Raw genomic sequence first — 26,214 nt, forward strand, 5'->3', positions numbered from 1 at the left:
GTGTAAAGCAGAAATAAATGTGTGTTATGAGTTTGTCACAACACAGAAACATGTCATTAACCACTGAGCCACATTTGAAAGATGAAAAAAATTGCTAAGTATATAAAAATCTGTCTCAAAATCATGGAAAATCAAGCACTTATCACTGCTCTGAGACGCTGGAACCACGCCCACACGCGGGAAGGGCACTGCCTCCATGTCCTGTGTCTATGGGAGAGAGCAGTGTGAAAGTGGCTCCAGCATCCATCGTGCTTCCAAAAGTGCTCGGATTGGACCAAACGAGGTGTCAGCAGAAAGGTCTGCTCCGCCCGAATATGTGCACAGTCAAAACTGCACCCGCTAGAGGCAAAAAACAAAATCGCGGTGTATAAACGTGCTAATTTCATAGAAAATGTGGCACCAGTGGATGCGTTTTATTCCCCTGAGTTTGAATATGAGGTTTGTTTTCAGCTAGGGGCCAAATTGCACCTGCTGGAGACTGCAGAAGTTTGGTGTGCTTCAGCAGCAGGATCGGGTTTATGCTAATGATGCTACGTTACGTAACGTGTCCCTGATTTCTGACCCGCCCATTAAATCCTGAACACAGAAATTATAAACAGTTTTTGAAGCCAAGCTCCATAATTACATTATAAATGGTGGAATGGCTTTGTACACGTGTTAAGGAAAACATTTATGACTTATTTAATGCGTTTAAAAGAAAATGTCAGAATTTGCTTTACACAGTCGTTAAGAATCAAAATAAAATAAAGCATATTTTCAGAACTGATGTTTTTTTTCATATCATTATCCTGAGTCCAATGTCGTATCGTATCGTTAACTCCGTGTATTATCCCACCGCTATTCATGAATCATAATAAAAAGTAACTGTTGTTGTTAATGTGTCCACATGGGGGCGCTCTGTTTAAGAAAAAACAACACAAACTAATGCCTAAATGTGACCAGCAGGAGGCAGCAGAACATCACTGATGCTCAGAGCCTATCCAAGACAAGATATTGATTTTATTCAAATATTTTATACATAGATGAAGCACATTGTATATCCAAACTTAATCCTAAAGTAAAACACTACATTGAGCAGGTCAGACGTCGGTGATTAAATGTTCTGCGTCTTTGTAGATACATTAAACACACTTGTTTTTCTCAAGAAATGTCCTTTTCTTCACTAAAAAGGTTGTTCAACAGATGCCAACCTATACACAGCGTACATATTTCGACTAAAATAAAGGTGGAAATCGTGATTTGTCATAATTTACTGGTCTGAACTGCTTTGTATCAAATTGTAGTTCTGAGTGTAAACTAATAGTCTTTTCTTTGCACTTTTGGCCCAACACTTGATTAAGCGATCAGAAAACATTAATCCATCATCCATCCATCTGTATCTGCTCCTTCCTATTCATCCAAACTTTTACCTTAGTGTCTAAAAGCTCGCTCTGTTCTTCCTTTCTCTCTCTACACAGATGACCTTTGCTATTCGGAGGATGGGCTGCTAATAAAGTGTCCACTTAAACAAAGCCACGCTGACCTCTGACCCCGCTGTGGGTTCCCTCTCACTAGAAAACTCACAATAGTTCCAAGTTGTTTCTAAAGGAAAACCCTCAGGACAGATTGTTAATGTTTAATAATACAACAATACTTTAGAGAATGACAGGTGATTGTTAAATATCATAGTTATTCATACATGACAATTAGTTTGTACACTGACAAAAATGTAATTTAGTTTTAATAGACACTGGCTAAACTAACACAGATAATAAAAATGTAGCTAGACCTGACATGGGCCACATGTCATTTAATTTTGTGTGGCCCCCAAAACAAAAACCCAACATGACTCCAAAAATACATAAAAAAACAAACACACAAAATTGAATAAAAATACACAAAACAGTAACTATATACACAAAAAGGCAGAAAAAATACACAAAATGAGCCAAAAAACATGAAATGACGAGAATTTATAGAAGAAATTGTGTTCAAAAACGCAAAAAAAAAAAACCCACAATTTGACTAAAAAATACACAAAATAACAACAAAACAACACAAAATGACAAGAAAAAACAAAAATACACAAACTAATTAAAATACATGAAATAACAAAAAAAATACACAATATGACAAGAAAAATATGAAAAATGACTTTGAAAACACAACAAAAACACAAATTGACAAAAAAAAAGTACAACAAAAACGCACAAAACAAAAGAAAATATAGAGATAACTCTAAAAGCACAACAAAATAACTCTAAAAGTACTCAAAAACATTTGCTCTTTCTTGTGTTAATGCTCTGTTTTGTCATTATTCTTTTATAATGTGGCGCCCACAGTAATGATTGGTGCCATCTCTGAGCTAGCTGTTGTTAGCCGTTAGCATATGTTCCCAGTTTAATCTTCTTATTCAGAAGTTTAGTTGAAAAACTTGAGTTTAAATTACACATTTTATGAAAGTTTTGTCGGTAGTGTAACGCTGCAGGGCGACTTATTTGTGTTGTAACTGTTTTAAAAGTCAAATGACAGCAGAAGTTAAACTTCTCCAAACGTCTCCTCGTTGACGTCTGGCGTCAAATTACCGTGAAATCCATTTTTAAGTCAATGTTGTCGTTTTTATCAAAGTTAGGGGAAGGTCTGTGCGGAAGATGAACGTTACCGTATGTTTACGGTCCGGTGTCAGGTTAGCATAAGGCCTAGCACTACTCTGAGTTAGCAGGCCTAGCACATTAAACTAAACTATGTATGAGATATAGAATGACATAATGAAAGAAACGACAAGGAGTGCGTTTAATTGTCTATAATGTGAAAAGACCGTAGAATACAGCGGCTAAACTAACGCAACTAATTCGGAATAAAGAGTGGCAGCTGCTGTATTTAGCTAGGCTATAGTTAGCCTCCCGGTTTTAAACCATTGTTGTTTAATAGTTTATACTTGAAATGTGTTTGTATGTTAACGTAAACGATGACGATGGGAAAGTGGTGTTAACTTGTATTTTCTCCATAGTAACAGAAAAGTCGGTGACCGCGTCAGTCGGAGCTGTCCAGGTTCGTATCGGGGTGTCAGATCGCAACTATAACGATATTCGTATGATTTTAGACATTTGTGAGTGAAACGTTGGATTTTCGCTCGTGTCGGACTCGGTGTCCATTTTAACCAGATCGTCACCGTACATTTTCTGTCCATCGTCCGGTGTCAGGTTACAGCGGTAACAGGACAGCGGTCCCGTCTTTAGCCACGCCCCTGGGGACCTGCTGACCAATGGGGGCTCCTCATCGGCACCGTGACGCGCCGACACCCCGGTGTTTCGGAGCAAATCGTGGTCGGACGGAGTCGGGGTCCGTCCGAGGCTACAGGACACACCGAGGTAAGAAAGATACGGTTTAACGCGTTTTCTTTACACTATGATAACAACCGGCAACCAGCGGCGACCAAACAAAGCCCGTGTGACGGTAGCACACGCGCACGCCCGGGTTGAAAATCCCGGGCTGAATGTTACATTCAAAGAGTAAAGAGGAGGTTCGCTGGTTAACAATGGCCGCAGCTCCGTGGCTTCTTTCTTTATGTGGCTTTATGAAGCAGCATGTGCCTCCACTGTCCCTGTGTTTAAACACGTCCTCAGCATCAACACATTGTTATTATTATCATCGTTATTACTACTACTATTACTACACTCAGCGCACTCACACGTGGATCCGTTTGTTTTCCTTAGAGTCAGTGAAGTTACACCTTTTCACATTTACGTGCAAGTGAGTGAAAGTCAACTTAAAATAATGAAAATCACAACTTTTCATTGAGCTTTATGTCCACTAATCGTACAATAAATTGCAGGATGGTACGTTCTGTGCCTAAGCTACATAATGTATTGATTAATGTGATTATTAGATGGTAATAACATTCGATCAAACAGGCAACAGTGAAGCCTTTCTCCTTTCTAACCAATCACACAAAGGGAGATTAGGACACCCACCCACTAATCAGTCAGGGTGGGGGGAACCAATGGTATTAGTGAAGCTGACAGATGTTTGTAGAGTAGGGTGACCCAACCCCCACCGTCCTGTACCCCCTTCATACATCACAGGTACCCTAAATATTTGTCATGTGGGGGTGTTGAACTCGAGGTACGTAGGCAGATTAGGGACAGCTAATGCATCCCTTTTGGGTCATGGGACAATTTTACTGGATATACAAATTCTAGGAAAAATACTAATCACTAGTTTAAACTTTTTTTTTTAAATAAGTGATTAATAAGCGCATGGCAGTGTTAAAATAAGGACATGATATAGATTAAACTGTAAATAAATAAACAATAACTGGGATTATAAATCATTCATTCATGTTTTTCTGATTTAAAATAAAACTTTTATGTTTCTATTGTAAATGCAGTGTCTAATCTCGCTTTTTGTTTGCATTGAAGTGAGTGTAGTTCTGTTGTTTGGCCACTGTGTTAGAGGGGGCGCTGTAGTTTATTAGAGGTGTCTCTCGTGATGCTCTTTGGCACTTCCTGTTGTTTCTTTGACTCTGAGCGGGCGGTGGCGGTAACAGGACAGTTTGAACCATGGAGACGTTTGTTGAGTTAATATCTAATGTTTATATTATTTTTGTTGTTGATCTTGCTCATTAAAGCACATTGATTATACAGAAAGAGGAAGAATAACTTATAACCCTGTTGATTATGTTTATTGTTGGCTTTGTTTTGTTTGTATTAACCTTGTAGTAACCGTTTATTTTGCCATTTTCTTGTGTTTGTGTAGTTCTACGACATTTTAAAGAATAAAACATCTGTGGTAAATGGGAGGAAGTTTTTAATTTGTATGGACTGATTTTCTCCCAACTTCCATTTCAGGGTTTATCACTTCTGCATGAAGTTAGTTTTTTCTATTCAGTTCCTGTTTCATGGTATTTCCTTATTTAGAGACTTTACTGCTATTAAACTAAGTGAAATCGTACCAAATGTCTTAAATAATAGGATTAATAGATTCAACTACAGTTATTGATTTTATATTTTCATGCTTCAAATGACTTACGGAAGCCGGGAGGGTTACTGTACAAGAAATTTGACATGTTCTACAATTATTACACTTGTAGACACTCAGCCATACATTTTATAAGGACAAATACCATGGAAGTGTATGTAATGGTTCCAAAACATGGAACATTTGGGTTAGTTTTGCCTGTTTTCATTTCATTTTCAGAGAAATCACGCTCAGTGCTGTGATTACAACAGCTGTGGAACTTTAAAATGTTTCCCAACAATCTAAACTTGTAGCAGCAGAACTAGAAAAAGAAAAGAAAATGTATTGAAGTATGAAATAATGAGTGTTTAAAGTCAGGTTTGTTGTTGTTTCAGGGCTGAAAGATGGAAAGCACGGCGGTCGTGACCCCAAACCCTTCCAATGACAAATCCAACCGCTTTGAATTAGTGACGTGGATCAACGCCGTCCTGAAGACCAACTTCAACGATGTCAGAGAGACGGCATCAGGTGAAGGATTGAGCCAATGCCCCCACCCCCACCTATATGGTGTTTATGAGATAATAAAGGAATAATCATTCCAAAGTACAAAAAGAGATGAGCTAAAGTCTGTTCTCTGTAGGAATGAGAGGATTTACAGAAACTCAGTGGGAACCAATTTTATAAACATCACTCAATTACAAAGTTATCAATTAATTCCAGCAAGTTCTTTTTGAATTATATGTTAAGATTTGACCCAAAGGTGGGATAGTAACAACACAGACCACGCCTACATTATATTTCTGACCAATCACTGTTTCCTAACGTGTGGTTGTGGGTGTGAACAGGTGCATGTTACTGCCAGATCATGGACTGCGTTGTTCCTGGGTCTGTTGACATGAACAAAGTGAAGTTTGACGCACAAAGTGAGGACGACTGTAAACACAACTTTAACCTGGTGCACGAGGCCTTCAACAAGAACAGCATCACCAAGGTGTGTACGACTCGTGTTCTAGACCACTCCTTCATTTGCACTGGGAGAAGATTTTTAATTATTTGACTTTTCTTTTAAGAATCAACTCACAGTACCTTCACTGTGTAGTGTTATTAATATATTCCAGTTATTATTAATGTCAAAATTGTATTTATTCATTGACTAATGTAACTATTGAGATTATTACACCTAAATATACTGAATGATTAAATCATCAGCTTGATCTGGTTTAATTATTGGAAATTAGAGATTTATTTATTAACCTTAACTTTATGTAACTCATTATCAGATAAATGAAACAAGATTCATCAGCAGTAAAACACTGATTAAGTTATTTGTGCTTTTTTTTTGAAAATAATTTCATTTTAAGTGAGTAAATGAATGAATTACATACAATAACACTAATAGAGTGATGTATTCAGATTTATGTGTTTGTAAGGAACTTGTTTACACTTTAGGTTGGGAATTGTTTTAGTTATTTATAGTTTTTTTATTTATCGTGATGTTTATCATCGTGATAGATACCAGAAATTATCGGGATAATTTATTTAGTCCACATCGCCCATCCCTAATGTACACACATCTTTATTGTAATGTACACACTTCGTCAAAGTAAAAAAAAATTAACAAACTGACTAAAAAGAAGGAGAAAAGTTCATATCATTGTAAACTGAATCTGAATTTGGGTTTAAACTACCTTACTAGGACACTTCATGTCATACAAACTTTATTTATAGTTCCTTTATTTTTTTAATGTAAAACAAACGTCTATCAGTGAGGTACAGATGTATTTAAATAATCACATGATGTTTGTTTCCCACAGAGCCTTCCAGTGGAACAGCTCATTAAAGGAGCCTTTAAAAGCACTTTTGATACGTGGAAGTGGTTTAAAGGTGTTTATGCTGCTAACGTCACCAGTGATCATTACGACGCAGTGAAAGCACGAAACAGCTGTGACATCATCCCTTTAATGGCCGCTCGAAGAGACGGTACGTGTGTGTTTCTTTTATTGATAAAATTAACAAGTTGTTTTGTTTGTAAATAAAAGCTAATGTTTTGTGTGCAGGTCGATGTAAAGTGGACTCAGAGAATGAGGAGAACGGGACAAAGAAAATTCCCTTCCGTAAGAAATGGATGGAGGCGCATGAGTGGGCGGAGCCCAGCCCTCTGGGAAGCAACTACACCTACTGCTCGGTCTGTAAGAGCAACCTGAGCACGTCCAACAGAGGCGTGATTGAGCTGAAACGCCACGAGCTCACAAACAAACACAGGAAACGGTCCAAGATGGCGTTTAAGCTGAGCGTGCAGTCGCTGGAGTGCAGCGACGCCGCACTGCGTTTCATCTACAGCCGCGGCCACACCGGGTCTCCAAAGTCGGATTACTTTGCTCGACTCTTTGCTCGCTCTAAACTAGGGTCAAAGTACCCTAACGACGTAAGGTTGGTCTGCCAGAACACACCGTACTGCCTGTTTGTGGCTGAGGGCGTGGTGGCTGCAGCTGAAAACGACGTGGTTTCTGTCATCCATGTTGGCTTTTTTGACACAGAGTCTTCGAGTTACCGCCTCCGCTTTGTGGATTGTTTTGAGTCGGCATCTGAAACGGCTGCGGCGGCACTCCAGACTATCAGCAAGTTTGAGTTGTCCACAAAGAACCTCGGTGCCTTCTATTTTAACGGTGACGCCACGGTCTCAGAGGAGCTTTGCTCACAGCTCAGGGCGCTGAACCCTAACGTGACAGCGTTGGGTGGTTTCTACGCCATGGCCGACGCCGCCTGTCACGCTGGAGTGAAGGAGCTGTCCAATCAGGCCCAGGAGCTGCTGGTGAACCTACACCATCATCACTTCTCCTGCTCCAACGAGAATGACAACATCAAAGCGCTGTTCTGCTCAGGCAACAGCGAGGACAGCATGCCGTTCTATCTCAGCCTCAGCTGCTCCGCCTTCTGCCAGCTGGTCACCAAGCTGCTTGAGATGTGGACCGATTTGGTGTCGTATTTCAGCTCCTTTGATGAAGAGAATGAGAAGGTGAAGTCTGTGTGTTCTCAGCTGAAGGACCCCACGGTGAAGGCCTTCTTCATTTTCCTCCAACATGCTTTAAAACCTCTGCACAGCCTCCAGAGTCACACAGGGAACGACCCACGGGCCAACGCCGTGGCCATGTTTGAGGCAAGCAGCGTCCTGCTGAGCTCCTATGCCTCATGTTTCCTAACACCTCCTGCTGCCACGCGCTTCCTCAACAACAAAGACCTGGACATCCTCAGAAACAAAGCTTTTCGTCTCCAAAGCCCCAGACTCAGCATGGACGGGAACGCCGTGGAGGACTTCCTGACGCAGTGCAACGTTCCTGAGGCGCTGCCACAGCTGAGTGAAGCGGCGTCCTCATTCTACGCCGCAGTGAGCAGCTGTATCGCGGCGAGGCTTCCTGTTAGTGACCGCACGCTGCGCACTGTCGCTCACCTGCTGGACCCGCGCCACAGGTTGGAGACCAGAGCCCTGGAGGAACTGGGAGCCACGTTTGGAGTCTGCAGCTCACCTGAGGACGCCACGCAGCTCACTGCTGACTACCTCCACTACCAGAAGCAGAGGGAGGAGCCTAATGAGAGCTCAGCACTGGTTCCACTGGAGAAGCACTGGGCCAACGCTCTAAAGGACATCAAACCTACGTCTGTGTTCAGGAAGCTGGTGCTGACTCTGCTGTCGTTCCCGTGTCGTCCTCTGAGTGCTGAGAACATCTTCAGTCAGGTAATCATCGTCTGATAGATGTTTATTAAAACAACTCATTGTTATCATCAGGTTAGGATGTGTTTAGCATAGCAAAGGGTTAGGGCTGTGCATTGAATCTGATGATGTGATTCACAATTTACATGTCACAATATGATTTATCCCCATACTAAACAATACAATATAATCGCAATATCAATGATTACAAAGTTCACCTTTACAAGTACAAAATGCTATGAAATACAATGTATTTCATTTTTTAAACTTGTGAGAACCAGTAAATGGTAACTAACTGTAATTCAAATACAAATATCAGAAACAAGTGGAATGTTTATCTAAGTGTCAAATTAATTTTTTTCGAAAAATTTAACTTTTGCTTCTACAACAGATTTTGATTCTAAGTTCTTAAATACTTGAATAAAAACTGACCACAAACATCTATAAAAGTGTCCATTAAGTATTTATGAAAATAAAACTAAAAGTCATTGAGGAGTGATGCTGCGTTCACTGACATCTAGTTACCGGGAGTTTACGTGCTAAGATATGTTAGCACAATTTAATGGTTTTTTCTAGAGATGTCCCTATAAAAATTTGTTCATTTCCAAAATGATATTGATATTGCAATGATCCGATATGATATCAGCATGAATCATACATACTTTTATGACTTATTTTGTAGTGTGGAATATGAAAAGTTTGATCATGTGATGTCACTCAAACAGACAACAATAGGGATGAGAAAAACTGACACATTTATTATTAATTATTAACCAGTTTGGTACATAAATTTAACATTTAACATAATATGTAGTGGTATTCTATAATTGAATAAAATAAATAAAAAATTAATTGCTAAAAAAACCCGAAAATTTAAATCCGATTTCAGGCTGATATCGGACTGATATTGATATTAGATCAGGACACTCCTAGTTTTTTCATTAAAAAACATGATTAAAAAATTATTTGCACATTTTAAGGATCGATACGATATCGCGCAGTGGAATATCGTGATATGTCGACAAATAGTTTTTTTCTTTCACCCTTAGAAAGGGTGAAAGATGCTGTAGGTTTACTTTTCTTTTTTTAATTTTACAGCTTTTTTATCGTTTGATTAATTAACAAAATATCCAGATGGACGGACTATTTTTAATGCTGTTAAATAAATATATCGCTTTTGTTTAAACGTTAAATAAAAGGCAAGATTGATATTTTGAGCAGTAGAGACTTTTGCTGTAGACTAACATTATTTAAACATTTAGATATTTTTTCATGCTTCTAAAAAATTCTAAACATAGCTGTTTTTAGTATTATTATGTAATAATAATTATCTATCATCAGATATTTTGATAGGCAAGTAACAAAGAATGAAAACAATCTAACAGGGTGAACGATACATGGAAGTAGGGCTGCTAACTTTGGTCGTTTAGTCGACTAATTGGTCAATGTCGTCGACCAAGATTTTCATTGGTCGACCAGTTTCAATACTGTTTTAAAAAAATGCAATGCACTTAATTAGGTGATAAGGATTAAATATCAATAGAATGCATTTAATGGCCATACCAGCCTGTCATTGCCTGATCCCGTTAGATCTCGGAAGCTAAGCAGGTCTGAGCCTGGTTAGTAGTTGGATGGGAGACCACTGAGAATTCCAGGTGCCACAGTGGGGTGGCAGTCACCCAGTGGTATCTGTCATTGTGCCCTTGGGCAAGGCACTTCACCTACATTGCCTAGTATGAATGTAGTGAGTGAGTGTTGGTGGTGGTCGGAGGGGCCGATGGCGCACTATGGCAGCCTCGCTTCCGTCAGTCTGCCCCAGGGCAGCTGTGGCTACAATAGTAGTTTACCACCACTAAGTGTGGAGTGAAAGAATAATGCCATAATTCTGTAAAGCGACTTTGAGTGTCTATGATAAAGCGCTATATAAAACTGATGCATTATTATTATTATTATTATTATTATTAATGCCTAAACATGATTCTATGTCCAACAACAGAGTGTGTCAGTGACTGTACTCAGATCAGATCAGATCAGATCATAGAGGGAACAAATTAAGACAGGCTTGAAGCACCAGCATCCATTGTTAAATCAATCCTTTTTCTGCACAATTACATGGATTATCCTTATATTTCATACGTGGTATATGTAAATAGATCCACTGCTGTCTCTGGCCCCGCGGGGCACACTGTACACCTGTGTTTGACGTGTCATTGTTTCCCCGTGTGCTGATCTGATGTTGACATTGTTTATTAATAAAAGCAGATTTACCACTAAAACAAATGTAAATATGTCATTTATATGAGGAAAAAATAGGTTTTAATTGTGTGTTTCAGGTCAGGCTCTGATATAAATATATAATGTCTGTCAAACTTGTAGGTTTCACTTTTGCTTTGTCGGGTTCTGGTCAAAACTTGAATAAGGTTCATATCATAAATGGTCTGTGTTTAAAAGCAAATCAGCACCACAAAACACCAAAACTAAATATTTATCTAATTTTCTATCTCCTCGTCCTCCTCTGCACCTGATCATTCATTCTACGTTTGGTCGACTGATCACTATGTGTGCCATAGCCACGGTGTACCGTGGTCGACCAACCATTTCCTTGGTTGTCTACAGCCCTACATGGAAGTACAGACGTTGACTTTCATAAATAATGAAATACGTTTGATAAAATATTATCATTATTACTTAGAAGGTCAAAATAGAGCAGAGAGGGTGATACTGACTCTGAGGGAGATACTGTATGCGAAAGACTTTCATTATCTTCATGTTGTGAAAACGATGCAGGGCTAGTTTAAGTTGGTGGATCTTTTTTAAACCGTTTGCTTTGATTATTTCAGGCTTTCAACAGTGAAAACTCTCCTCTGATCTCTGAGAGTGAGCTGCTAACTGAGAGCGACTCTGACGTGCTGTCAGACAACACCGGTTGCAAAGAGTCTGAAGGTAATGCCCAAGGAACAAAGTCACTTAACATTTACATGTAATTTGGTTTGCTGATCACATGACAAAATAAATGGAACAGAGGCCTTAGGAAATGTAAAATAGCTTTAGGTGAAGGGGGTGCGTTTAGTTCTCATGTTGAGCACATCTGTCGTGTGTTTCTAGAGATGAACGGAGTCCACCTGAGGCCGTGTAAAGTCCATCTGACCAAGCTGCAAGGTAAGAAACTCTTCTTTCATTGTACTAGTACAGTGCCTGTCAGAAGTATCTATTCATATAGTGGGAGGAGCTTAAGTTGAGTTGTCAATTATGGTCAAATGAGTATGTGTTTGAAGGTTGGATGTACATAGAGGTGTACATACTCTGTTCTCTGTAGTGTTCTTAAGGGGTTTATTTGTGGATGTAAAATAAAATAGTGTGTGTGATTTATCTGGTTTAATTCTATGAGACATGAACATGATAAATGTGTTTTTTGTTTTTACTCATTTTTATATTTGTTTTTGTTTGGTGTATTTATCTGTAATGTATGTTTTTTGGAGTCATTATGTGTATTTTTAGGGCTGCTAACTTTGGTTGTTTAGTCGACTAATTGGTCAATGCCGTCGTGGTCGACCAAGATTTTCATTGGTCGACCAGCAACGGTATCAGTTTCAATACCGTTTAAAAAAAATGCAATGCACTTAATTAGGTGGTAAGAATTAAATATCAACTTAATGCCTAAACATGATTCTATGTCCAACAACAGCTGTGTGTGAGTGAGCGCTGGCTGTAAAAAAAAAAAAGTGTTGCTTCATGTGTCAGTGACTGTACTCAGATCAGATCAGATCAGATCAGATCAGATCATAGAGGGAACAAATTAAGACAGGCTTGAAGCACCAGCATCCATTGTTAGATCAATCCTTTTTCTGCACAATAACATGGATTATCCTTATATTTCATACGTGGTATATGTAAATAGATCCACTGCTGTCTCTGGCCCCGCGGGGCACACTGTACACCTGTGTTTGACGTGTCATTGTTTCCCCGTGTGCTGATCTGATGTTGACATTGTTTATTAATAAAAGCAGGTTTACCACTAAAACAAATGTAAATATGTCATTTATATGAGGAAATAAAAGGTTTTAATTGTGTGTTTCAGGTCAGGCTCTGATATAAATATATAATGTCTGTCAGACCTGTAGGTTTCACTTTTGCTTTGTCGGGTTCTGGTCAAAACTTGAATAAGGTTCATATCATAAATGGTCTGTGTTTAAAAGCACCACAAAACACCAAAACTAAATATTTATCTAATTTCCTATCTCCTCGTCCTCCTCTGCACCTGATCATTCATCTTGGTTGACCAACCATTTCCTTGGTTGACTACAGCCCTAGTATTTTTGTATCTTTCTCTTGTGTTTTTGTGCATTTTTTGTACAATTATTGTTTTTTGTTGCCATGATTGTAGTGTGATTCTGGAGTCATTTTGTGTGTGTTTGTATATTTTTTGGTGTAGTTTTGTGCATTTCTGTTGTCATTTTGTTTATTTTTTTATAAATATTTAGTTTTGTGTATTTTGAGTCATTTTCATATTTTTTTGTTGTTTGGTGTATTTTTTTATATGAATATTGTTTAGTTTTGTTGTTTTATTTTACTCATTTACTATATTTGTGGGACTCTCTCCATCTCCTCCGTGGGTTCTCTCACACACATGCGCATCAGCCGCACGCATTCACATACTTAGTCACAGGTTGTTGAACTCTCTCTAAACGACTCTGTGTGCGTTCAGCATCTACATCCAAGGTACACATCTGGTTATATAGCACGTGGTGAAAATATCAGCAATTATAATGCTTTCAATACAGCGGCCATTGCCCATCATAACTTCCAGGTCCCGTCCGTCCGGTCTAAACAGCGTGAAGCAATGCAGATGCTAAGTTGGTTATGCTACTGTTAACTTAATTCAAGTACAGCATTTCTGTAAAATAAAAAAAACAGAATACACCCCACCCCCAAAAAAATCATGATAATCGTCACTGTACAATCGCAATACTTGTAAAATCAGAATCATAATTTAAGTTGAATTGGCATCCAAGAATCGAGCAGCCCTGTTCACCTTTTTTAAATCAATAATCAAAGTGTTTGCTCTGGTGTTTCTAAAGGCTCGTCTGTGGACCACGACGGCTCACAGAGAAAGAATGGTTTCCATTGGATGGAGGTGAGAAATGTATTTCTTTATTAATAAGTCATGCACTCCTAAAAATCACATTTTAATGACGTGATTATCTGTGAGTTCATCATGTGACTGTAACTTCTGTCATTTGCACGTGATAAATCAAACCAGAACACCTAAAACTCACTGATGTCTGTCCACTGTCCCCACAAAGTCACATGTAAGGATGCAACGGTACTCGGTAAAATGTTCGGTCCACCTGTGTGTGTGTGTGCGTGTGCGTGTGTGCGCGCATGCCTGTCACGGCAGGTGAAGCCCTCCCTACCAGTTAATGTTGATGGTAATGTTAATGTTTTCTGTGGTAAAAGATGTGGGGTTTCCCTCACTTAAAGTTGCAGTATGTAAGTTTTTGTTTTACTTCATTTGATCAAAAATCCATAATCACCTTTGATCATATTGTAATTCAAAGCGTTCTGATGCCTGTATATGTAGTTTAGAAATCCAGGAGTGTGACATGACCTTTCTGCCAATCAGAGATCTTCTTCCAAACGGAGTTCTTCAGGTGCTGCTCAGGACAATAACTACAGTGTGATACATGCTTTCATGTCAGAGTCTCTAAAACAGGATACAACTCCCCACTAACACCAGATAAACAGTTGTTACTAGTCTCTATGGAGGAAAAAGTCTCTCAGAACTCCACAGTTGGAGCATTCATTAGGATACCGGTAAGGGACCATAGGTTTGGAAACAGAGAGGGGATGTTTCTATACAGGTACAAGTCTCACAATTCTGCATACTGCAGTTTTAATGAAAACACTCAACCTATGTTATGATGTGAAAGTGATTTGGCTCAGACACAAAGCTTTGCAATGACCACAGATAGTTGGAGCTCCTGGCTAACAGATATTTAAAGACGGTGACAGTCCACTATGTGTCAGATTAGCAGAGACAACAAATATAATTTGATTCAAAGACTGATTCAAAGTTGTGCTTTTCAAATTTAAATGAGACCTGCAGTGTGAACTTAGTAAGTTTACTGTGGTGGTTGGTACGGCCCGTACTGTGGGTTACTTGTACCGTGGGTTACCCGTACCGTGGGTTACCCGTACCGTGGGTTACCCGTACCGTGGGTTACCCGTACCGTGGGTTACATGTACCGTTGCACCCCTAGTCACCAGTTGGAAAGCCGTGTGTTCTGGTTTCCATTTGCATGTGCCTGGTGTGTGAGTGTGTAGTGTGTACTGAGAGTGTGCTGTCTCTCAGGAGGCCGTTAGAGGGAGTTTTGGTTGGGAGACCAGCTTACGCCAGAGGCCCAAAGCCCGTACGCTGTTTCAGGCTGGTGTTAACGCCGAGGGCGGGGCCTTAGATCCTTATCAGGACAGCCCAAGTGGCCTGGAGAGCCAAGACGACTTGGTAGGTATACTTTGGTATACTACCAGTACCAGTACACCAACGGGTTGTCATGACAACAAGATATAGACGCAGCAACACAAAGGAAGTTTGAGGATTTCACAGCACGGGACACAAAAAGCTCAACACAAAACGCTTAAATACAATGGAGGACTTTTCCTCTGTTGTTAGAGATGTAAAAAAAATAGATCTGATCCTCTCCTGTTTTAATGACTGATTTAAAAAAAAAAAAAAAAAACAGATTACTAAAGATTAGGGGTGAGATGATATATTACGCTAGAAGATATTGTGATACTAAAACCATCCCTGCTACATCTGTCCAAAGCAAGTGCATCAAAGTCGATGTCCAAACGTCTAACTGCTGCCACAAAATGTAGCCATGCTAATGTTGTTGAAATAGAACGTGTTCATATCTGAAATCTGGGCTGTGTTCATTTTGCGCATGAACTTTTAATAACATGTTTTAAATCAAATGTATTGTGTATGAAGTAGTTCAGTTTATTGATGCTGGTCCAACTCTCTATATTGTACTCAAAACTATTTACATTTGTGGTATTTAGTTGTAAAATGTCAGTGAACGCCCTCTATGGGTTAAAACCAGGATATTACAATTGAATTTTGCTATTGGCTGAGAACAAGATTCATGATTCATCATTGGACCATCGTGTGTCACTGTTGGCTCCGCCTCTTTTATAAAAACTATCACCTGTGGGTTCTACAATCTGTGGTGAGTAGGTTGGACTGAGAAAATAGTGAATATTAAGCTATAGTGAGTATTGAGTAGCGAGTTAGCATAATCAAGGCTTTTTTTAAATTTCATTACTAGTGGCAGGTCAGGAGAAAGCAGGTTTTAGTTACAGTTTAAATAGAAACAATTGGTCTTATTTTAGTTCTTGCTTATTTTATATTTTATTATCACTTGAGTTGAAAATGTTATAACCAAAGTAAGTATGCTTATAAGTATGATTATTCTTCTATTTTATTTTTTCTCTTTCCAAAAATTTGGGCCCGTATTATTATGATGAGCCCAGTATCGTTTATCGTCTGGTGAACCATGTATATCGTCCCACCCCTAATAAATATACAAACTAGAACCAAATAACTAGAGATGCTATACTGATACTGATACTGACTCCCTCCCTCCAACCTCATGTTAGGTCACATTATCTTTCTCCATGGAATTAACAGTTAATATGATTTTCACTGGATGTTTTACACACAAAACATATCTGCAAAACTTCAGAGACAGAAACATGTTTTCCTCAAACATTTCGTTATCAGAGAGAATAAAATGCTCCTCATTCTTTTGTTCCAGTGTTTTTCCCTAATAAAATTAATCCCACCCTTCCCTAGTGAGCTGGTGCTTTAGTTTGGTGGTCACTGCAAGAAAAAAAACATGCATATTTGTCCAGAAAAGATTGCACTACATGTAGTGTCAACCTCAGACAACACATGCAGACATATGTTATATTTCAGATCCAGATACACACTGAAGGTCAATGTTGTCCACGTATGAGTTTATTTCAGTGACTGTGGTTGATTTACAGACTGACGAAACTAATTCTTCCAACAAAGTTACACCGACCAGAGGACGCCGTCGCCATGGCTACCAGGTAACGTTTAGAGTCCTGCAGCTCCTGAATGCAACATGAACATGTGACACTCCAGTTTAGAGCAGGAAGTACCAGATACAGGTCTCCAACACGAGGGCTGCGGCCCAAAACAGGGACAATGAGGACTTTTTTATAAATCCACAAAAAACAAATATAAACCAAAACAAATGATTAACAGACATTTCCCACGATGCACAGCTGCATTATAAACTTTACATATTGTTCTGTTTATCATGTTGATTATTCCTATGCATCGTTTTAATTAATTTTCCACCTACATTTTAATCAAGATTATAAACAGTATTGTGTTATATAGATCAGGGGTTCTCAACCTTGGGGTCGTGAGACACTGGGAGGGGGTCACCAGATGCTTCAAGAAACTAAGAATATTTTCTGAACAATTTCAGCCCATTTTTGCTTATTTTGCTTTTTTTTTTACAACTACACAAAACTCACCATATTTTAACCTATTTTTATCACTTTTTCTTGCCATATTTTTGCTCCTTTTACTGTATTTTTGCTACATTTCTCCCATTTCTGACGTTTCTACATCACATTTCAATGACTTTTCTGCACATATTCAGCACTTATAAACCCTTTCCACCACTTTTCCACCTAATGTCACATATGTTGACCCATTATTGTCACTTTTAACCTCTTCACCATATTTCATGATTATTTTTGCCAATTTAACCAGATTTCTCATGCCCGTTATTTACCAGTTTAAACTAATTCTTCCAATATTGACACTTTGAACCCTTTTACCACTTTTTCTGTCCACCCTAATTTAAAACTTTCAACCAATTTCTGTGGTTTTTTAATAATAATAATAATAATACATCAATTTTATATAGCGTTTTATCATAGACACTCAAAGTCACTTTACAGAATTAAGGCATTATTCTTTCACTCCACACTTAGTGGTGGTAAGCTACTATTGTCTGCCCTGGGGCAGACTGACGGAAGCGAGGCTGCCATAGTGAACCATAGGCCCCTCCCACCACTACCAACACCCACTGACACACTACATTCATACTAGGCAATGTGGGTGAAGTGCCTTGCCAAAGGACACAATGACAGATACCACGGGCGTGACTGTCCCCCACTGTGGCACCTGGATTCTCAGTGATCTCCATCATCCACTGAACAGGACCAGACCTGCTTAGCTTCACAGATATAACCAGATCAGCCAATCACAGGCTGGAATGGACACTTAAATCCCATTTCACCACTGTTTCCACCATTTTTTGGTCACTTTGAACCATTTTATTAGTGATTAAAACCAGGATTTCCATCTTTAAAGGGGACATATCATGGTTTTAAATCCTTCCTTTTTACATATAAATCAAACAGTTGTGGTCTATATAAAGCGGAACTGCAATGCTTGGGTCTGAATTCCTCATTATTTTGGCTCCACCCCTTTTCTACCCTTTTCAGATGTGCTTCTGAGAGCACCTCGTTTTGGTGTGGTCTCTTTAAATGCAAATGAGACACTTCATACCCCGCCACCTCTCCAGATTCAACTCCACCCTGCTCGGCCATTTTTGTAGTTTGATAGAAGAGATACGGCTATGTAGCGGGGCATAAACTTTTTATTCAGAGGTTATTTACAAAATGTCAACAACGTTAGACTTGTCCATCCAGCCTTACATGACCCAGTGGAGCGAGATGAAAATGAAGATGATGAACCTGCAGAACCCTAACAAGTGAGCTAACACAAGCACCAAGCTAACGCTAGCGTCAAGCTAACGTCACGAAATGCATTTTAATACAATCTTTTCAAAGACAAAAACGGCAAAATGAAATGACTAATGAAAACTTTAGACTTAAATTAAATCACGTAGGCCATATCATCAAGGATCTAAAACGAGCACACAGCGCTAACATATGAAGACGGTGCTAATGCTAACAAAACAATGACGGGGACGTCTTATCACTTTTTAGCGTTATTTACAGCTTACCGAAGTGCTCTGTTCATCGTCTCCAAAGATAGAAGGAATTGAACCCTCAATCAGACAAAGTCTTTCTGTAAATCCTTCTTTATACTGGTGGAGGTTGATGAAGCAGTCATCATTGAAGTGCTTCACACACACAAAAATGACCTTACCCACTGATGTGGTACATTTCTATAAAAAATAAAACTTTATTTCTATAAAATTTTGACTTATCCTCTCGTAACTTCTGCATCCTGGAGCTTGGACTACAAAATAAAAGCCAGAAATAAAAATGGCGGATTGCTCGAAGTGTTGGACCTAGAGTTGATGAACTAATTTGGCAGTTCAGCTGCAAATACTGTGATGTAATAGTTCAAAAAACGTAATAGAGAATCGAAAAATCTAAACAGATTAAAAAATATCACCAAAACAGAATATAAAGATATCTACGGAGCACCTGAAGAGACTAATTTGATTTTTTCTGTACTTCTAAACAATCTAAATATACAACAAAATGCATTTAAGGGCTAAAAAAGTGGATTTAGCATCATATGTCCCTTTAAGATGACTATAATAATAATAAATGTTCCTGGATAACAGTGGATATTATTCAGATGAATAAATAAATGTGGTTATCACAGATTCATAGAACAATAGACCATCATTTTACTGACTTTATGGATGGACCCCAAAAATCTCTCCCCTTTATTCCCCCTTATAGATGGTCCTGTCTCCACATGACTGTTCTTCAATGTTCATGTCTGTGTTCAACCACCTTCAGATACAGTGGGGGTCCCCGCTCTCTGGAACCTTTATTTTGGAGGGTCCCCGCTCTCTGGGACCTTTATTTTGGAGGGTCCCCGCTCTCTGGGACCTTTATTTTGGAGGGTCCTCGCTCTCTTTGACCTTTATTTTGGAGGGTCCCCACTCTCTGGGACCTTTATTTTGGGGGTCGTGGGCTGAAAAGGTTGAGAACCACTGGTGTAGACAATACTCTATTATTATTATTATTATTATTATTATTATTTGCTCATAGTTGTCTGTAAAGATAGATCTGTTGTCTTGACTCCATGTTGTAGTAAAATCCAATTTTTCAGTTTGGATTTTTATAAAAGCGTAAAACAAATGTGATGTTATTTACTCTCTCTCTTTAATGTTCAACAGTTGAAACCCTAACATGTTTGTTAATGTGATGTGTTGGTTAACATTCCTCTCAGGATGGGAAAGGATTCCTGAATGAAGAGCTGGTTTGGGGGAAAATCAAAGGGTTCTCCTGGTGGCCTGGAATGGTGGTTCCCTGGAAGACCAAGACTTCTCCTGTGGGCATGAGGAGGGTGGAGTGGTTTGGAGATGGGATGTTCTCAGAGGTCAGAGCCTTCTGCTGTTAGACGTGATGTGGTTTATAACGTAGGGTTGTGTTCCCACACTGACACTCTTGTTTTTTCAGATTTCCACTGAGGGTCTGCTCGCATTTGGTTCCTTCACAAAGTGCTTCTGTAAAAACTCCTTTGTCAGCTTTCCTCTCTATAAGAAAGCCCTCTTTGAGATCCTGGAGGTAAACCCTTCGTTAGATCAGAGGAGAACTCTGCTTTTATTCTGAAAGGGACATTATTTGTTTATGACTTTGATAATGGGCTGTGTTTGTGTTGTTGTTTTTTGTAGTTGGCCAGTGAGCGCTGTGGGAAAACCTTCCCTCAGGTGGACGGGGATAAAGAGAAGGAGCTGAAGCTGATGATGGACTGGGCCTCTGAGGGGTTCCTACCCAACGGACCTGAAGGATTCACTCCTGGTTAGAAGACTCAGACTCACTGACTCAAATCCATTGGTTTTCATGCTTGGTGGAGTTTATTTTTAGTGTTTGTTGTAGATCTGCTGCAGACTTTGAGAAACTGGAGCAGAAAATGAATCCTGCATCATTAAAGACAGCCAGGATTCTCCCTTTAAAGAACAGAACTTCTTTTCTGAACTCTCTCCTGATCTTTTGTTGCAGACCGCCCCGCCCTCCTCTCCTCCTCAGACAGCTCTACAGACCATCAGCCTCCAGCCAAGAGGAAATACGTCTTCAAACATAAGCAGAATGTTGTCGCCCTCAAAATTAACAGAGGTTTGGATTCACCTTTTTTTATTATTTTTTTTGATACTGACACACACTTAAGGTTTGATTATTTATTGAGGTTGGATTTCTTCCTTGTTTATATTTGATATGTTACTTGAATTTACAGAATCTATCATCGTCAACGTGAAACAGAAAGGAAAGACCATTGAAGGTATGAAATTCCTGATTGATTGACATTGTTGTTACATTTGTCAGTTCAGTAACTGGAGATGAAGTGAAAATTAAACATTTTTAATTTGTCATCAGATGCTTAAACTTTCTGTGTAAATGATCACGTTTCTGTATGAATACATTAAGTTGCTGCCATGCATGACATCAGACCACAGGAGGTGACCCAAATCATGTGATCGAGCAGTCGTCCTCTGAACCAGAGGTTCAGGGTTCGATTCCAAAGCTCTTCATCTGTGGAAGTGTTCTTTAGACCAGAGAGTGGGGACCCCCACTGTAGCTGAAGGTGGTTGAACACAGACATGAACATTGAAGAACAGTCATGTGGAGACAGGACCATCTATAAGGGGGAATAAAGGGGAGAGATTTTTGGGGTCCATCCATAAAGTCAGTAAAATGATGGTCTATTGTTCTATGAATCTGTGATAACCACATTTATTTATTCATCTGAATAATATCCACTGTTATCCAGGAACGTTTATTATTATTATAGTCATCTTAAAGATGGAAATCATGGTTTTAATCACAAAGTGACCAAAAAATGGTGGAAAAGGTGGTGAAATGGGATTTTTTATTTTAAATACAGAAATTAGTTAAAGGTATTAAATTAAAGTGTGCAAAAACAGACAGAAAAAGGGTTCGAAGTTTTAATATTGGAAAAATTAGTTTAATCTGGTAAATAATGGGCATGACAAATTGTAAATGTGGTTAAATTGGCAAAAATAATGATGAAATCTGGTGAAAAGAGGTTAAAAGGGACAATAATGGGTCAACATATGTGACATTAGGTGGAAAAGTGGTGGAAAGGGTTTATAAGTGGTGAACATGTGCAGAAAAGGCTTTGAAATGTGATTTAGAAGTGTCAGAAACGGGAGAAATGATGCAAAAATGCATTAAAAGGAGCAAAAATATGGAAAGAAAAAGTGATGAAAATAGGTTAGAATATGAAAAGTTTGGTGTAGTTGCAGAAAAATGGTAAAAATAAGCAAAAATGGGCTCAAACTGTTCTTTATTTCAGACTTTTGTTTATCATGTGGATCTTCTGAGGTTGACGTTCTCCACCCGTTATTTGAGGGCGGTCTCTGTCTGAGGTGCAAGGTAATGTTGGACCCCGTACACAGCGATGGCTCTCACACCGTCTAAACATTGAGCGTTTCCTCTAAACTAATCACTGCAGGAGAACTTCACAGAGACGCTGTATCGCTACGATGAGGACGGATACCAGTCGTACTGCACCGTGTGCTGCGCTGGACTGGAGGTGATTCTGTGTGACAACCCCAGCTGCTGCAGGTCAGATCATCACCTCAACTTAAACACATTCAAACAACAGCAACACTATCTGTTATAACACAGGTTCTTCTGGTAACACTAGTTTTATACATTAGGCTGACGTTAGGTGGACGATTCTGAATCGATTCTTTAATTTCCAGTAATCGAAAATCTAAATTTTAGAGTCCGTTTAAAAGTCTGAAAAAAAAGGCAGAACACGAAGGCCGCGGAACTGTGGCGTGCAGCGCGTTTCCAGAGGGACACTTTAAAGAGAGCACCACAACAATGAAGCATGGACGTGTAGGAGTTAAGACCAGCCCTATGGAGCTTTAAATCTGATGTTTCTTTAATGTCCACGGTGGAAATGAACTGGACAAGAGCCACGCTGTACGTTAGCTCTGTTACACTAACATTAAGAACTTTAAGAACACAACTAACATGAGAAGCTCTATAGCATGTTTTCACCTGGAGGAGGAGTCGTCAAAGTCGGCTGCTGCCGTGGCTAAAAGTTCCTCTGCTGACCAGAGAACAAACAAACAAGTCACAACAAAGCTTCCACCCTCTTCAGAAAAGGTAAAGTGGATCAACAAGTCCATTGATAAGGATTTACGTCCTTACTTGGTCGTAGAAAACCAGGGCTTTCGTTCGCTGCTTCATACTTTGGCGCCTAGATATACCATCTGTTCTCTACGGTACGTTACTGATACAACCATCCTGAAGCTTTACAACCAACCAAAACAGAAGTGTCAGGGACCGAGGGTCAAAGTAGGAACACACCAACGCAATTCAAGTTTACGGCTTTTATTTAGCCAAAAAATAATGTTAACAGAAGGAACAAACTGAACTCCAACTGAACATGACACAACCCAACAGACCTACCAAATGACACACAGGGGGGACATTTAAGCTGGCTGATCAGACCAAACATGAAGGGGGTGACTAGACAGACACATTACAGACATAATTAGGTACATAAATTGGTAAGTAAATTAGCTAAATCTAAATAAGCAAATAAGATTTGGCAAGTAAAATACATTGACAAATAATATTAGCAAATTATGTATAAACTGTAAATAATAAACTTAAATTGACATTCCAGATCTCCCCTCATGTCCTGCCATGGTTCAGACCATAGGGGTGGAGCCTGGAAGTTACACCCTGGAGCTAAATGAGTGACAGCTCTCCAGTGTGTGGGCGGGGTCAGCCCTCACAAGAAGTCATAGCATCGCTGCAGAAAGCCTGTAGGATAACAGTGACATGTGATGTGTAGACATCTTATAACTGTGTATTTTATCTCTAATGACTGGAAGATTTTTTTTCTTTTCAATTTAAGTTATGTTACAAGGAAAGCTGCCACTACCTTTGTTTAAAAACTTGTACATTTTCAGTTCACATACTTCTTCCATTAGTGTAATAAAGGATAATTAATGGTAATGTATCTCTTTGTTTCTAACTACAAATAATATATATTTTATACAGTGCATGGACACAGTGAATACAACAGATATTTTATGAATAAAACATGCATCAAAATACATTAATAATCAATTTAGAATTGAATCGAAGCCCCTTGAATCATAATCTAATCATAATCAAATCGAATCGTGCGGTGCCTAAAAATTCCCACCCCTAGACGTTACGTTGTCATTAGCATGAATAAGGTGTCATGAACGCTGTTATTAAGTGTCGTCCATCACCCTAACTCCACTAGATCCCTCCACCTAACCCAAAAAATGACAACATAGCTCCAAATGTGGCATCATTTAGTGAATGACGCTTAATGACATCTTATTAATGCTAATGACAGCATAATGGGGAACTGTGGGTCACAGAAGTGCTTTTGTGCTTTTATTTTAAAGGGGATTTATCATCATGACAGTGATTAAAATGTCAAAAGTACAACTTTCATTTACAATGTTTTAGTATTGACCTGTTCCTGATGCATATTGATAATCATTATATATAGATAATATTATTTTAACACATTTTTTAATTCTGTAAATTATTTCTGTTTACTCTGTGATCGCTGGTAAACAGATGCAAATTATGGAATTCCCGTCCTGAAACAGAAAGGCAATATTTAAACATATATATATATTATAAATCAAACAGAAAATGGTGATATGACACTAAATATTCTCTTACATGTTTAAGGACAGTATCACACATTTACTTTTGTTTTGTTTTCCTGTAAACTAGTGTTTACAGGAAAACACTGTGTTGTATCTCGAGATACAAAAATATGATGGAGTTCACCTTTTTTTAGATATTTTCTTGGTTTTTAACTGGGAAATATTTCTGCTTTGCTCTACTTTGATTGAAAGTATTCTATAAATACATTTGTATTATTGTTAGTCAATATGTCTGTGGAGCAAACAAAAGCTCTCTACTGTTGTGCTCAATCTTTACAGTCTTTACATTTTTGTGTAATGGTTGTGTTCCAGGTGTTTCTGTAAGGACTGCCTGGAGATCCTGGTTGGTCCAGGAACCTTCACTGAGCTGAAGGATGTGGATCCCTGGAGCTGCTACATGTGTAAACCATCAGAATGTAAAGGAAACCTGAAGCTCAGAGAGGACTGGAGCGTTAAAGTACAGGATCTGTTCGCTAACAACAGCGCCATGGCCTTCGTACGTAGCACGCTAACCTTCACGCTCACCACACCGGGCTGCGCTCCTCCCACCTTATTGGACATGTCAGCATATGTGAATGAATAATAAATAAATAAGTGGGAGGTTTGTGACAGGATATAGAATTAAAGTCAGTGACTCTAAGTTTCTGTTAAACTGTAATGAATCTATGATTTAAATATTGGAGGAAAATACATAATATTTTATGACAAGAGTAGGAAAGGTCGCTGCTCCAGTACGAATGGTGACTGTGTTATCTGGTGACACACACACACACACACTGCTGTGTGAGCTCAGAGTGAAAAGTTGTGAAATATGGGTCCTGTGTTACATCAGACAGCGACAGAGGCTAACGCTAGGCTAACATTTTACTTTAAAAAAAGTGATTAGTCACCATTACAAATTACTTCTCCCAAAAAGGAATTGACCTTTTTCACGACAACCGGAAGTAGCGCCTCCTGGTGCTGAGTAACTTCCTGTTATTATGGGTCTAAGGGAAAATAAATTCTTGTTTATTCCACAGCGTTGCTCAACTTACCAGCTTATTTGTTTGCTGATGCAGAGGCAATCGCAGCAGTGAATACCCTAAGTAATAAACTTAATAAGGAGTATAAGTTCTTCCATGAAGAATGTATCCACAGCTATCAAGATAAGAAAAGAAGTAGCTTCATGAGCTAACCGCTATCTACAACATATGAAGTATAAACATTGTGATGAAGTAATCTAATTTAGTCTGCTAAAATATTCAGAATGTTTAAAGAGACATGTTATAGACCTTTAAATTATATTTTAACATTCTGATATGTGTTTGTCTTAAATTGTTAAAGAAAATGTGCTAGATATTGGTTATGACATGCTGGATGATGCTACATACCTTATATTTGACTAAAATGATCTTATATACAAATTACCATCTTTGATATTTACCGGTGGGTGGATGTTCCACATAATGGTGCTCCGCAGTAGCAGCTTTAGCATAGCTAGCTTGTTGTGAGAGGACAAGCTGCCGTTTCTGAGCCCTCTCAAAGTCAGACTCCTTCTACGGTGGTGACATAAAAATATTCCAGGGAAAGAAAGATGGAACAGCTCCACTTTTAAGGCGTCTGATGGTGGATCCACTGACTAAATCCTCCTGAGTGAAGTGCTGGCGTCATACAAAAGTGCTCCCTGGTTTTAAACAGAATTACGGAGCCTCATTCCTCCTAACTGCTTAGATCCACCGCCTCCTTTGGTCTGGGTCCATCAGAAAAGCGTGGTTAGATGGGTAATGCTGTTCTCTTACCCAACAAGAGCAACCAGGACCAGAACTAGAGCAACCATGCCGAGAATGAGCCATTTTT

The 26,214-nt window shown here is 39.0% G+C and overlaps 1 protein-coding gene and 1 pseudogene across 4 annotated transcripts in view; both read left to right on the top strand.

The window, feature by feature from the left end:
• Nucleotides 1–3,254: 3,254 nt before the first annotated feature.
• The window catches only part of dnmt3ba (DNA (cytosine-5-)-methyltransferase 3 beta, duplicate a), a 31,826-nt gene continuing 8,866 nt past the window's right edge, over nt 3,255–26,214 (top strand). Inside the window, exons 1-18 of one of the 4 annotated variants that reach the window (XM_028453292.1) lie at nt 3,255–3,350; nt 5,334–5,466; nt 5,784–5,929; nt 6,753–6,918; nt 6,996–8,671; nt 11,488–11,590; nt 11,753–11,806; nt 13,726–13,781; nt 15,000–15,149; nt 16,694–16,759; nt 19,911–20,060; nt 20,141–20,248; nt 20,356–20,482; nt 20,684–20,797; nt 20,916–20,960; nt 21,996–22,075; nt 22,155–22,267; nt 24,691–24,874. In XM_028453292.1, coding sequence (XP_028309093.1) covers nt 5,343–5,466; nt 5,784–5,929; nt 6,753–6,918; nt 6,996–8,671; nt 11,488–11,590; nt 11,753–11,806; nt 13,726–13,781; nt 15,000–15,149; nt 16,694–16,759; nt 19,911–20,060; nt 20,141–20,248; nt 20,356–20,482; nt 20,684–20,797; nt 20,916–20,960; nt 21,996–22,075; nt 22,155–22,267; nt 24,691–24,874 — 3,462 coding nt within the window. In that variant the 5' untranslated portion in view covers nt 3,255–3,350; nt 5,334–5,342. Of the gene's footprint in view, nt 3,351–4,506; nt 4,559–5,333; nt 5,467–5,783; nt 5,930–6,752; nt 6,919–6,995; nt 8,672–11,487; nt 11,591–11,752; nt 11,807–13,725; nt 13,782–14,999; nt 15,150–16,693; nt 16,760–19,910; nt 20,061–20,140; nt 20,249–20,355; nt 20,483–20,683; nt 20,798–20,915; nt 20,961–21,995; nt 22,076–22,154; nt 22,268–24,690; nt 24,875–26,214 lie in introns of those variants that run through there. The other 3 variants (XM_028453293.1, XM_028453294.1, XM_028453295.1) reach the window with 3 other exon arrangements.
• LOC114467716 (uncharacterized) lies at nt 10,197–10,314 on the top strand (annotated as a pseudogene).

This window comes from Gouania willdenowi, chromosome 7 (assembly GCF_900634775.1).
Source record: "Gouania willdenowi chromosome 7, fGouWil2.1, whole genome shotgun sequence".
In the NCBI taxonomy this organism is placed as follows: domain Eukaryota; kingdom Metazoa; phylum Chordata; class Actinopteri; order Blenniiformes; family Gobiesocidae; genus Gouania; species Gouania willdenowi.